This window comes from Misgurnus anguillicaudatus, chromosome 25 (genome assembly GCF_027580225.2).
Source record: "Misgurnus anguillicaudatus chromosome 25, ASM2758022v2, whole genome shotgun sequence".
NCBI lineage: Eukaryota > Metazoa > Chordata > Actinopteri > Cypriniformes > Cobitidae > Misgurnus > Misgurnus anguillicaudatus.
Window position 1 is genome coordinate 12,572,267 of NC_073361.2, and position 14,115 is coordinate 12,586,381.

Genomic DNA, 14,115 nt, shown 5'->3' on the forward strand with positions numbered 1-14,115 from the left:
TCAATAAACAATCAATAAATCTTTGTATACATTGATAATAAATATGCAAATGCAATGTTAAAGAGATGAGTACCTCATTTAAGACTTTTGTCGAGAAATACCAAGGGAGGTGAAGCTAACAAGGCTTGTCCTCTGGTTATTAGCGGAGTCTTTGATCATGAGTAAATGAAAATCCCCGGAGGTTATTAAAAAAGCTGTAAGGATTAACCATCTGACACAGCAATGCATGAGCGTGTGTGTGTCTACAAACACGATACGACACAGCAAGAAAAGCAAAGCTCCTGTTTTTCACCATTTTGTTTTTAGATTCTAAATATTTTAATGATTGTCACGACTGGTTTGCTGGATTTGTGGAGTGAGGACGCAAGTGCAGAGTTCACATAAAAGGATAACATTTAATATAAATAACATAGCAAACAAAACACGGGAATCAAAATAACAACAGGTAGGTAAAACACAGGAACAGATGAACAGGGTACAAACGTGGTAGCAAAGACAATGATCCGGCAGGGAGTATGGCAGAGACAAGGGTATAAATACACAAAGACTAATGACACACAGGTGGAATGAATGATGTGATAATTAACAAGTGTCCAGGTGATGACAATATAGAACAGACACAAAACATGACACGGATTACCGTGACAATGATGTCATACTGTCAATGGTAAAATTATGACCTTGCCTGTGAAAATATAACCTTGATATCTTTAATATTGACTAAGTAAGATCATGTCAAAGATTCAAATCAATGTGAAATCAAACTTTGATGATCTCATAATTAGATATGAGACCTGGATTTCACAGACAGGGTCTTAAATAACACATTTTGCCCAACTACTCTTGGAAGTGTGGTGCCATCAATGTTCTTTACAATGATGCATTTCTTAAATAAATGGAGACGTTTAGGACTGTGTGGTGCCAGGACTGAGTGAACGGTGTGGTCAGCACCGTGTGGTGCCAGGACTGAAAACTGCATCCAAATCGTGCTTCAGTGGATTTATGATTTGCAAAAACCAACATCAGAGAGTCCACCACCTATGGATTTTTTCTTTCATGTCCAGACTCAAAGCTGCTTTTTAAGCACATGTGCTACAGACTCAAAAATAAAGGTGTGAAATGTCACAAAGACCTCCTAAAATCCACCTCAAACTCAGGTGATTTCCTAAATGTCACACGGCCTTTCGATGATTCATCACATCAAAGACATGGACATCTAAAAAGTGATCTGAAATACGATTCAAGCATTGAGGTTTTGGATGGACTCACCTCTCTCTTCCAGATGGGGTTAACCGTGTTGCAGATGATTCCCGATCTCTTCTCCTGACCGTGATGGGGCAGTGCGGGGAAGGTGCTGTGCTTTCCAGGCTGGATGGCGATTTTCAGGTATGGATCAGGATTAAAGAACATCCCTTTCTTTAGCCCCACCGCCTGAATGTCTGAAAGAAAACAGAAAACAGGAAGATTGACATTTATGCATTTCGGAAACACTTTTATCCAAAGCGACTTACAGTGTATTTAAAGGTGGGGTGTGTACAATTTAGCAGCGTCTAGTGGTGAGATTGTGATATTGCAACCAACAGCTTGCCACTCAATTTTAAAAACGCATATGGTAGCCGCCACAGGACAAACATGTCATCGTCTGAGATAACATAGAGACGAAACGCACTCTGTAGAGCAGTTGTAGAAACATGACGGCGACATTCATTCAAGGAGACCCGCTGTGTATGGAGATAAAAACGACTTATACTAAGATAATAAAAACAATACAGTTCATAATGTAAGATCTTTACACACTACTGATAATATAGTTATGTCTATTATATTGCATTTCTGTCAAGATATCCTTCTAAAAGTTACACATTACACCTTTAACTCTTTCACCGCCATTGACGAGTTAAGTCGTCAATTAAGAGAAAATGCTTCCCTTCCAATGACGAGTATTTCCGACTTTCCGCAATACTGCTTTTATCCACCAGTTGGTGCATCTGATCACAATTCTTCACAAAAATTTAATTATTTTAGCTTTCTGCTCAAAATTTGTTGTTTTTAAAGAAACCTACCCGTATTTGAGAGGTGATAAAAAGAGAACTAATGAAGGTAGGATAATTATTATTTTTTTTGAACGCAGAGGGTCTGTTCTTTCATTTGATATATTGTATGTTTATATATTGAATAACATTTTCTCAAAGGCATTAAACTTTTGTGAAAATCATAAAAAGTTGGCGCTGGCTGGCATAAAAAAACGCTGGCAAGGAAAGAGTTAATCTAAGGAATTGTATCCGTAAATGTATGTTTGACCCCTGGGGATTGAACCACATGAATGAATTTGCATGTTTAGTTGTAATATTTATTATTACTACTCTACTTTAGACAGACGTCCTTCCGTTTTGTCGCAAGACATAATATTGATTAAAAGCTCATCAGTCAAACACCTTACTGGCCTTTGTGGCTTATGGTTTGTGTTAAATGTGGTCCACTTGGCTTTTAAAGTAAGCACCTCTGCCCTGGATAACTCACTGGCATCCAAAATAGGCGCAAACGTAATAAAACAATAATACCATTATTCAAAGTGTGGATGCAGACTGGTTAATGTCTCCCAGTTCAGACCTAAAAATTCCCAAGTTACTCCATTATGTTAAACACAGCTTCGTTTAATGTAAAACAGCATATTCTTTCATTTTGCTGATACCCTTGTGTTTCTGCAATATTGAAAAAAGAAAAAAAAATCAAAGAGAAACAAGGGATGAAAGAAGCTTAAAGGCTAAAGTTGTAAATTATGAACCTGGGAATATAAATATAAAGGTAGAAACTCCGAAGAGGCTCACGGGGGCTAATTATCCTTATCTTAAAGGATTAGTCCATTTTCAAAAAATCCAGATAATTTACTCACCACCATCATCCAAAATATTGATGTCTTTCTTTGTTCAACCAAGAAGAAATTATGTTTTTGGAGGAAAACATTCCAGGATTTTTCTCATTTTAATGGACTTTAATGGACCCCAACACGTAACAGTTTAAAATTGCAGTTTCAACAAAATTTCAAAGGAATCTAAACGATCTCAAATGAAATATACAGTAAGGGTCTTATCTAGCGAAACGATTGTCATTTTTGACAAGAAAAATAAAAGGTAACATGTTAAATATATAAAACGCACATTTCCAGATCATTTTTTGAACAATAAAATGACACAAAGACATTAATTAGTATAATTCCACATACAACAACATCAGAACGGTCCTCTTTCTCCAAACGTTATTTCGCATACGTCATCCGTGACCTTTCGGCGTGATGTGACCCTTTATATTATTTGGTTGTAACCTTTTATCGTACTTAAATGGGATTCCTCGTCAAACAGGCACTCCGGCTACTCCATACATAGCAGCAACTCTTTCTATTCAGCATCTTGTCCGTAGGTTTAAATCCTGTTTTTAGCTCTCTTGGGGTTTACCGCTAGCATTTCTTTTCCCTGAGGTGATTTTTTTGGCAGCGTACCTTCTGTTAAGCTGCTAATGTGCATATATTTGTACTATAACAGGAGATGTGGCTATGAATAAAATATACAGCACAAGGGGAGGCCTGCTCTTACAGTCAACGCTTTGACCATCCTGACTTCCAATATAACCGAGAGATAACAGAATCAAGTTATATATAGTATGTTTACATTTGGGCATTTAGCAGATGTTTTGTCCAAAAACAATAAAGTTTTTTCAATTTAAAGTAAAGAGAAGCATTTACTCCATTGAAAGAAAATGTGAGGCAGAGAAGGTTTTTGGGCAGTGAAACATTTATTTAAAAGTTGATTTTTTGAGCTTTAAATCTTTTATAATGTAGACATAAGAGCAACCTTGTCCAACCTTGAACAACTGACATCTTCGCTCTTTATTCAAACATTTTATTAAATATGAGTTAAAATTTTGTATGCATATAAACTAAGGTGGTGTTTGTACCTGTTATTAAGATGCATTTTGTTCACAGATGGACAAAAGAGACACATTCAAGTTCACACCTGGTATTTTAATCCGTCTCTTTTATCACCACTTTTGACTGCTTCTGTCCTGATTACTGAGGGGGTGGTCTGTGGGCGAGTCCCTCTGCATTTGTTTAAACGCGAGCGGTAGTAATGACAGTTTTAAAATGACAATAACTAATATTATGTCAGAGTTCGCTGCTTGTGTTGTTAGTAAACATGCTGCACAATGTTTTGTACATGTATATGTAAGAGCTTTTTTTAATATTTCAGAGCAATAAATGAAATAAGCTCGTGCAAATTTCAAACGCTTACAAAATGAAACAAAAATAAAAGAGGTGAAGAGCAGCCGCTTCTGTTTACTCAATGAACAATGTGTGTTCGTGCTAAAAGTCATGTTCGCTGTAAAAACATTGCTCGGTGCATCACAATAGACCAAAAGGCGGAGAGTAGGAGGTCTTATTTTACTGCTCAAACACATTGGACCACATTCCCGTTTACACCCCAAAAGCAATCCAATCTAATGTGTTTTTGAATACCTCTGAATGTGGTCAAAAGTGTACGAAGTCAAAACGTTTCACACCCCATTTACACCTGTATTTAGCGTCGTCCACTTGATCCGATCGACAAAAACGCATCTTAAAGGCAGAGTCCACGATGTTTGAAAAACGCTTTGGAAAAGGAGACGGGCCGACTACCAAAACACACTTATAGTCAATCAGCAGTAAGGAGCGTGTCTACTAACCGACATCCTTGCCGGGTTGCGTATGTGTGGGGCGGGTCTATCAACAGAAGGTCCAGATTCTATTGGGGTAGGGGCGTGTTTCTTTAGGTGATTTCAAATATCAACATTGGCTTTCAAACATTGTGGACTCCGCCTTTAATACCAGGTGTAAACAGCCAATTTAAAGAGGCTTAACAAAAGTGACACACAACACATATCCAAGTTCATAAAAATATAGCAGAGGACAATGAGCACAAAATATTACCACCAATGATCAACAAATATTTATAACAAATAAAATTGCACTGTAAAAAATTTGCTGTAGTTATACTGTTGTTTGCCAGTAACTTACTGTAGATTTAAATGTATCTATTTATTTACATATTATTAAACAGTTTGTTTAAAGTTAAATGAACATTAAACATTAACAAGTCTTTTGGCCCTATTTTAAAGATCTAAGCGCATTTTCTAAATCGCACAACGCATGGTCTAAACGGGCGTGTCCAATTCCACTTTTGATAATTTAACGACGGGAAAACTGGTTTATGCACCAAGCACACGACCTAAAAGGGTTGTTCCTATTCTTGTAATGAGTAATGGGAGTGTTTTGGGCGTAACGTGCAATAAACCAATGAGAGTCTCAGCTCTCATCCCCTTTAAAAGCCTGTTGCGCTGGCGCTATGTCTAATCCCTATTTAGATGGCGGAATTTGTAAACTGAAAAACTAAGCAGAGGAAGAAGACCACCAGTTTAAGAATAATGTTAAAAATTGTGTTGTTTTCATTTTTATTGAAATTGTTATTTTTGGGGGGGATATAAACCTTTAAAAGCCGTTTTCTTTCAGTCATGGAAGTAAAATATTGCGCTATTGACTTTAGACCAGGTTTTTGTAGGTCAATGGCGTAGTCTATTTTGTTGCCTCAAAATAGCAACACGCCAACAATGCACCTGAACAAACCTCGTTTTCAGACCAGAAAGCCTGTGGGCGCAAAATTGGGTGCAAATGCATTTGCTATTTAAACAATGTAGCGCTAAACGTGAAAATGATCATTGCGCCGGGTTGAAACTAGCAAAAGATACTTGCGTTGCGCTTTGCGCTGCATTGCGCCCGGTGTATGATAGAGCCCAGCATCTTTACAGAATAAAACTATAAAATAAAAGCCTCATGCAAGGGATTCTGGGAACCAAAATCATCATCAACCTTTTACAGTTTTTTTCCTTCAGATTTTAGTTCCTTTGCGTGAGGAATTTAGTTTTATTCTGTAAAGATAAAGACTTGTTTCATGTTCATTTAACTTTGAACAAAGTAAATAACATACATTTAAATCTACAGCAACTTACTGACAATCAGGTGCCAGTAATACTGTAGTTTCTACAGACATTTTTAACAATGTGTAGTCAATGTATGCTTTATTACCTGCTAGCTTTTATTACCTTTTAACGTTTCCCTTATACACTGTGGTTTGCCTTTTTGCCAAACTATTTTGTCCAATAAATATCTTAAAAGTTTTTGTCTATTTTGTATCATCCACTTCATATTTTATTGGTTTAATCTAACCTAAGCGGGTATTAAAAGCAAATTTTGTAAAAAAAAAAAAAAATTCTTTTATCAAATATTATTTCATGATAAAACTATGAATATAGTAATTTAAAATACATTTGTATAGACTAATATATATATATATATATATATATATATATATATATATATATATATATATATATATATATATATATATATATATATATATATATATATATATATATATATATATATATATATATATAATCTGGTTTCATATTTAGGGACTGTTCGGAATGATAACATTTATGTCATTAGGCCCTCAGTAAACCCTCTAAATAAAAAAAGATGCATAAAGTATGAAAGCAAATTAAAGAGAAGTAATTAAAGAGACATACGAAATAAGCGAGTACTGACTCACCTGATAGAGAGAAGCTAATCAACCTCCTGCTTCCCAAAGACTGAGGAACATCCTGACTGATGACAGGCTTCAATACCTACAGTACCAGAAAAAACAACATCATCAGCTGACAAGAGCATCCCATAGATGAGAAACAGGAAGTGTGACAAGGAAAAATTACCCCATCACAGCAGCTAAAAAAAACAGGAAGTAACTTTACAAAGGCCACACCCCCTTTCTTACTTTCCTGTCTGATCTTTTAAAGCCTGTAGCCAGAGCTGGGGCTAATATAGTGTGCTTAAAGCCCATTACTGAAGCCTGGGCTTATTGCACGAATCAATAGCAGGCATTCATTAAGACTACATTGATTCAGCATCCAGGAAGAGCAGGAGAAGATGTGAGAGAAAAAGAAAGAGAGCGGACTCAGGGGACAGCACTTCTCAGAAGAAGAAAAAAGTGCAGGTGGTTCACAGATGATACGAAACACTTATTTCACATGTCCTTAATCTCCATGTGCTTGTACAAGTAATCTGATCGGTGATTCCTGGGTGAGCCCATTTATATTTTGTGCACTCTAAAAAATGCTGTGTTGTTTTAGACCATAATGGGATAAAATATGGAAAAACTCAATGATTTCCTGCTGAAAAATTCCAGCAAGACCCGCATATGTTGTGTTTTGGTAAGTGGCATTCTTCCCGGACGTGTCCTGGCCAGGATTTCTGGTGTGTCTTCCGGAAGTCATATTTGTCGACCGCATACATCATTGAGGTTTATTATTTTAGGTTTTATTTCAGTAAAGTAACAGTTACATTTTAAGGTAAAAATGAAACTATGATTGTACATCTTATGTTTTTAACTGAAATGTGAGAACCTTGACCTGTATGCAGTCAACAAATACAACTTCCGAAATCCTGGCCAGGACGCATCCGGGAAGAATGGCACTTATGGTCACCCTAGTTTTGGTGCTGGTTTGCTGGTGACAACCAGCATAATTTCCATGCTGGTTTGGTGCTGGTTTAGCTGGTGGTCATCAGCATACCAGCACCAGCATCCCATGCAATACCAGCAAGATCAGCATATGATGTGTTTTGGTGCTGTAATGTTGGTGACCACCAGCTAAACCAGGAGCAAACCAACATGGGAATTATGCTGGTCTATGCTGTTTTTTTTCAGCAGGGTTAAGTTTAAAGTAATCAATGCTGGGTTGTTTCAGCCTATAGTTAGGTCACATATGGTTGTTTAATGCTCTAACCTGTTAAAATCAGCACTAAAAAACTTATACAATGTGTGAAACTGGATTTAGCAGTCTTTGGAAAAAATCCAATTTAATGGAGAAAATACTTAGTAATGGTACCGAATGATGAATTTGCACATGGTCCTAAAACATGGAAAACACACCACATGGACAAATAAACTACAAATGCTTGATTTCCTCTTTGAAATCTCTTAATCTACAGTATGGCATTGTTTAGGAGTGTAACATGAATTTATGTACCTTCCCCTACTGACCCCTAGACTAAAAGGGGGGAAAATGTAACAAGTGGGGGCTCGTCCGGGATGTCGTTAAGGCAGACTTATTATTAATAGCAATTTTTTATAATATTGAAGTTCCTAGAACAGCAACTTTCACATCACATTTACATATTATTTTTCATTATTGATCATAATAAGCATATTTAGCGCAGAAGAGCCTCTCACTATTTCATTTTAATCCGTAGACTATAATTCCTGAAGACTGTTATAACACTTTGGGGTGATTTCCTTAAACCAGGACTAGGCCTTAATTAAATTAGGAAATATAACAAATTTTAACAAACATGCCTTACTAAAAACATGCATTTTGAGGCAAAACTAAGGGCACTGATGTATTTAAAGATATGTCAGTGTAAGTTGTTTTCAGTTTGGACAGCTCTTACATTTATTTTAGTCTAGGACTAGTCTTATCCCTGTCCGGGAAACCGCCCCTTTATGTGCAGCATAATACAGTAAGTGATCACATGTACAGACAGGCTCTTCTAGAAAATGAATATAAATGACTCTAAATATTCTTCAGAACTCAATGAAACAGCAAGCAAAAACAAAAGGAGAGCAGGTGTTTGGACTCAGTCTGGACAAAAATGAGATGCAAATCCTGTCCTCTTGACTGTCAAATAGAAAAGCTTCATTGCAAACATGACTGCTGGCTGAACTGCACAGATTACTGACAAACACACACTGATTAAAAGGATCTGTGGGAAGCCCCTTAATACCAAACTCCAGATCAATTCGACAGGGTCTTTGGCACGGACAATGCACTGCCGTCACGTCGGGTGCCAATGGGAAAGAGACTGAGTTGCTGTGGGGCCGTGTGTCGCGGGCGTCTGAAAGATCTGTTTGTTGTATTAAGACGTTTTTTTGTTTTCTCTACTACACAAATGGAAATGAATTTCTTTTCATCTCTAAGCTATACAACTGAGTCAATTAATAAAACTTTTTATGCCATTAGTTATGCCATTAACGCACAAATGCATGTGTAATACCATGGCATCACATAACACACACTGTTTCTGCACTTCTTATGTTAATCTGGAGTACCTATAGAGTAGTATTACATCCTTTATATATACGAAGAGTCTTCATTTGAATCAGATTTATAAAAGAAAGATTAGCTTTACCGAATCTTTTAACGTACAAAAAAAAAAGAAGTAGGAGTTACTACTGCGGGAGGAGCTAGTACGAGTCATGCAGCACTATACAACACCTATAACTTATGAGTCACTACATGTTCGTGTCATTTATATTTCCAACATAAGACAGAAGTCTTACCACATGCGAATAACTGGGTTGGGACTTTTCAATGAAATCCAGTGCATCAAACACACAAGCAAAACGCTGCTGCTACCCCAGATAAACAAGCTATATCCATTGTTTCCATAATACTGGCTTTCTTCTCCTTACATCCAAAAACACACTTCTTCTTTTGTGCCATTGTTAAGTTTTGAAATTAAACAAAGCTGTCACGTGATGTGATGTTTGCAAGTTCTAGCGCCTCCCGCTGATTGACGGGTGGGCGGGGTTTTCCGGCGGAAGTGCCCATATAAAGAAGTGACACGTATAGAAACCCCTGAAACATCAGCTGGACCCGTAATCGAAAAAAAACGTTCAGAAACTTGTATGAGCGCTGACGAAGTGCATTCGGCACAGAAATACTCTGTAACATGCCCAACAGCTTTTTTGTCACTTTGCCTACGTTTAGCATTAAGAAACAACTCAGAATGTTGAAAGTCAGAATGTATGAAATACCATTAAACTACCAATTTAAAGTTAAAATATAACAACACAACAACTTTAAACAGATTCAGATTATATGGTATGATAATGATGGTATGGTAAAGAGCTGTATGGTGCATATCACTCCCTTTGTACCAGTGTGTCCGTGTAAAAGGGAGCTACCGCAACTCTATCCAGAGAAAGAGATGCTGCCTAGTCATCAAAACACATAGAGCACTTGGAAAAACCCTTCGCTGACAGGGCAGATAAACACTGAGCTTTGTGTATGTTGCACGGAGGAGAGACGCTAAAGCTATAAACAGCCAATATAGACCGGATAAAGATATAAGAGATGGGAGATGGAGAAACGTCTACATGCAAATGTTTGTAGTGAGCCACGTGCAGTGAGACGGGTATACTACGTGCACATACAGTACATAAAATAGAGCATTATAATGGCTGGACACCAATATTTTGTAATTATGATAAAATAAATTTTATACAGTTTAAATGTATTCACTTATCTCTCACGTTCTTTATGCATGCAGATAAACACTACCAAACACCAAAGGAAACATACTTTAAAACAATAAAAACATGCCCGCAGAAGACATTTTTATGACTTGCATCGTGCATATTGCACTCCAAAATGATGTGCAAAAGTGAGTACGCACATTTAGAAGGTGCCTGAACATCCATCATATCTCATTAAACTAAACGTTTCTTCTTCTGTGACACATACAAGACTTTCAAATCCTCTCATACCAACAGGAAAAAAATATAAAAAATGAGATCTGTTAAATAGCTTGATTTTTTTCACCTAGCAACATATACTAAGCTAATATTTGAGACTTTTGTTTTAAAGGTCACAATCTTCCTGATCCCAAACTTTAGTTAGTGTGTAATGTTGTTGTTAGAGCATAAATAATACCTGTAAAATGATAAAGCTCAAAGTTCACTGTCAGGCGATATATTTTCTTTAACAGAAGTCCCTTTTCAAAACATACAGCGAATGGCCGGTTTGGATTACAGCCCTCCACTTCCTGATTTAATGACGTCAAAATAAGAGTTTTTGACCAAACTCCGCCAACAGGAATACGTCAGTCACCAGCTAAGCTAAAATGGCACTGAAAGCTAAGCTGTTGTCGAATCACAACACGCTAAACAAACTACACAATCTGAACTCATTACGTATTTCTGAAGAAGGGACTTCATAGAACAAGGAAGACATCAGCCCGTTTTAGGACAGTGAAAACAGCGCTTTACAGATAAGTAAATTGTGTGAAAAATACACGAAAAATATGAACACGTTATATTGTACACTGTAAACACAATCTAAGCTTCCAAACACAGAAAGAACGGGAGCTTTAAAATTTGTGCTTATAATAAAATTTCACCTGAAAAAAGACCTTAACGGTCTCGAGTGTGTTTTATTAGGAGTTTAACATGACATCATATTGCATCAATCGTCATATTTGTGTTTATTTTAAAGGTCACGTTCTTCCTGATACCATTTTTGAAACCCTAGTTAGTGTGTAATGTTGCTATAATAGCATAAATAATACCTGTAAAATGATAAAGCTCAAAGTTCACTGCCAGGCGATATATTTTCTTTAATAGAATTCCTCTTTAAAAGCCTACAACGAACGGCCGGTTTGGACTACAGCCCTCTATTTCCTGCTTTAATGACGTCAGTAAAACAGTTCGTTGACTAAATTCCGCCCACAGGAATACGTCAGTCGCCAGCTTTGGCTCAAACGGCTCAGCTAAGCTAAGCTGCTATCGAATCACAACACATTAAACAAACTACACAATCTGAACTTGTTACGTATTTATGAAGGAGGGACTTCACAAAACAAGGAAGACGTCAGCCTGTTTTGAGGACAGTGAAAACAGCGCTATACAGATAAGTCAATTGTGTGAAAAATACCACGTTTTTTTACACGTGAAACATGAACACATGTTATATTGCCCACTATAAACACAATCAAAGCTTCAAAATCACAGACAGAATGGGAGCTTTAAATTTACAATGAAACTTAAATAAAACTTAACTCTAAGTAGCATTATATCGGTGAAAAAACAATGCAATACAACTGTATGGTGAGCAATACCAATGCTCTCACAAGAATTCCTACATATTTAACGAGTTGGCTAATTCGCATTGAATCATACGACCACATTCGTAAGTTTTGGTATGATTTGCCATGACCTTTGCCTTGTGGCGTTGGGGTAAGGGGTTTGGTTTCGTTGTTGTTCTTTTTCATGAGAATCGTACGGTTTTGCACGATTCACTTCATATGAATTTATACGAATTAGCCAACTCGTAAAAAAATATGTACGAATTCTCGTGAGATCAGGCGTTCATTTCTCCTGCAAGCTTCCATCAATGCCGCCTCTCCTTGCCAACAGAGAATCAGCCTCCAAAATATTTTCCTGCTGACTACATTAAACAAAGTCATCTGATACTAAAGGACACAGTGAACAATACTGCATAAATCTGCTACCACCAGTCCATCCTGTTCCTTGCTCTGGAGCATTGTGATGACGAACCAAACTACAGAAAGCTATCCTTTCTCTCTCAAACCGCTTAAAAGGCAACACACAGCTTATCTTCTGCACGAATAAGATAATAATCTGCATTGTTCCCAAATTCAACAAATCCCTAATACAGGTGGTGTACAAACCTTGACTTACAACTAAAGATTAACTGGACCTAAGGCCAAAAAGTTTTTTTTTTTAATTAAGTGATACTTGTCCATACAAAACTTGCACCCACAATGCTTGGGAGAGTGTTGGGGAAAGTTACTTTTAAAAGTAATGCATTACAATATTAGATTACTCCCCAAAAAAGTAACTAATTGGGTTACTTAGTTACTTTTCATGGAAAGTAATGCTTGCTTACTTTTAATTACTTTTGCATTACTTTTTCTTACTTGGCTGAGGCTTGATCTCTTTCAGTCCTTGTAGGTGTTTTTTATGATCACAAAGATGTCAAGCTCCGTTTCTGACTCAAACTGTTCCCGCTAATGTGCACAGAGTGCGAAATTCTACGTTTATATGTTCAGTTTAATTCAGTACATTATTTTTTTTTTAAATTGAATTAATAGGCTTTATGCCTAGCTGCACTACTTCCTGAACTTCAGCCAGCTCCTTGTTTCCTGTCTGCCATTATTGGACAAACTGATTAATCCAGGTGTGCCTGACCTCAGTAGTCACAAACAAACTGATTAATTCAGGTGTGCCTGACCTCAGTAGTCACAACAACAATACTCAGACACACCTGGATTAATCAGTTTGTCCAATAATGGCAGACAAGAAACAAGGAGCTGGCTGAAGTTCAGGAAGTAGTGCAGCTGGGCATAAAGCGTATTAAACTGGAAAGTACAGAGCCCCTAAGGTGACATTGGAGTAAAAAAAATCTAAAGGTTAGTTTCATGTGCTCACCTGAAACTTTCATGTGCTCACGCGAAACCTTCATGTGCAGACTTTTTTTTAAAAAGTTTAGTTTCACGCGTGCACGTGAAACTAACGCGTGGGCACGTTTCGTGGCGCACAAACTTTCGCTCGCGTTTAGTTTCACGTGTGCATGCAAAACTAAACGCGATAGTTTCGCGTGCACATGCAAAACTAAACTTTATCTAATTTTTGCTCCATGTCCCCTTAGGAGCTCCATAGAAAAGTAAATCGCAACTCAAATATTAATGTGTTCATTTATAAAGTAATGCGTTTCTTTACTTGTTACTTCAGAAAAGTAATATTATTACATAATGCACGTTACTTGTAATGCATTACCCCCAACACTACTATTATCAGTCACACATGTGCAACGTTTGCAAGTGTCACCATGCAGCAAGCAATTCAAATACGTCTAATAGCCATCCACAGGCCAGACGTCTAGGCTAAAACAAGGCAAAATTTGGGCTGTTAGTGAAAATGTTATGGACGTCTAAACATAGCCCAAAAATAACTAAAATAAATATATGATTTAATGTCATCCATCTCAAGGTTATTTTGTCCAGAAGTGCATGGGTTACTCATAGCTTGATTATACTGGGTCTATAGACAGTAAAATTATGGCGAATGCTTGCTGTGTAATGAAAGTGTGAAAGTTTAAACCATAGTCCAGACACACAATAATGTTTTTAAAACATAGCCTGAAATGCTAAAAGGGAAAGATCTTAAATGTTTACAATCAGGTGTGCTGAGTAAGGCTGCTGACCAATTAAAAGCATTCATGGATAAACCT

The 14,115-nt window shown here is 37.0% G+C and overlaps 1 protein-coding gene across 10 annotated transcripts in view; it reads right to left on the reverse strand.

Moving 5' to 3' along the window:
- Positions 1 to 14,115, reverse strand: part of hecw1a (HECT, C2 and WW domain containing E3 ubiquitin protein ligase 1a) — a 78,333-nt gene that overhangs the window by 44,249 nt on the left and 19,969 nt on the right. For all 10 annotated transcript variants that reach the window (XM_055181979.2, XM_055181975.2, XM_073863621.1 and 7 more), the window contains 2 exons: positions 6,639 to 6,714; positions 1,270 to 1,439 (listed from right to left, as the gene is read on the reverse strand). In XM_055181979.2, the coding sequence (XP_055037954.2) occupies positions 1,270 to 1,439; positions 6,639 to 6,714 (246 nt within the window). The remainder of the gene's footprint in view (positions 1 to 1,269; positions 1,440 to 6,638; positions 6,715 to 14,115) is intronic.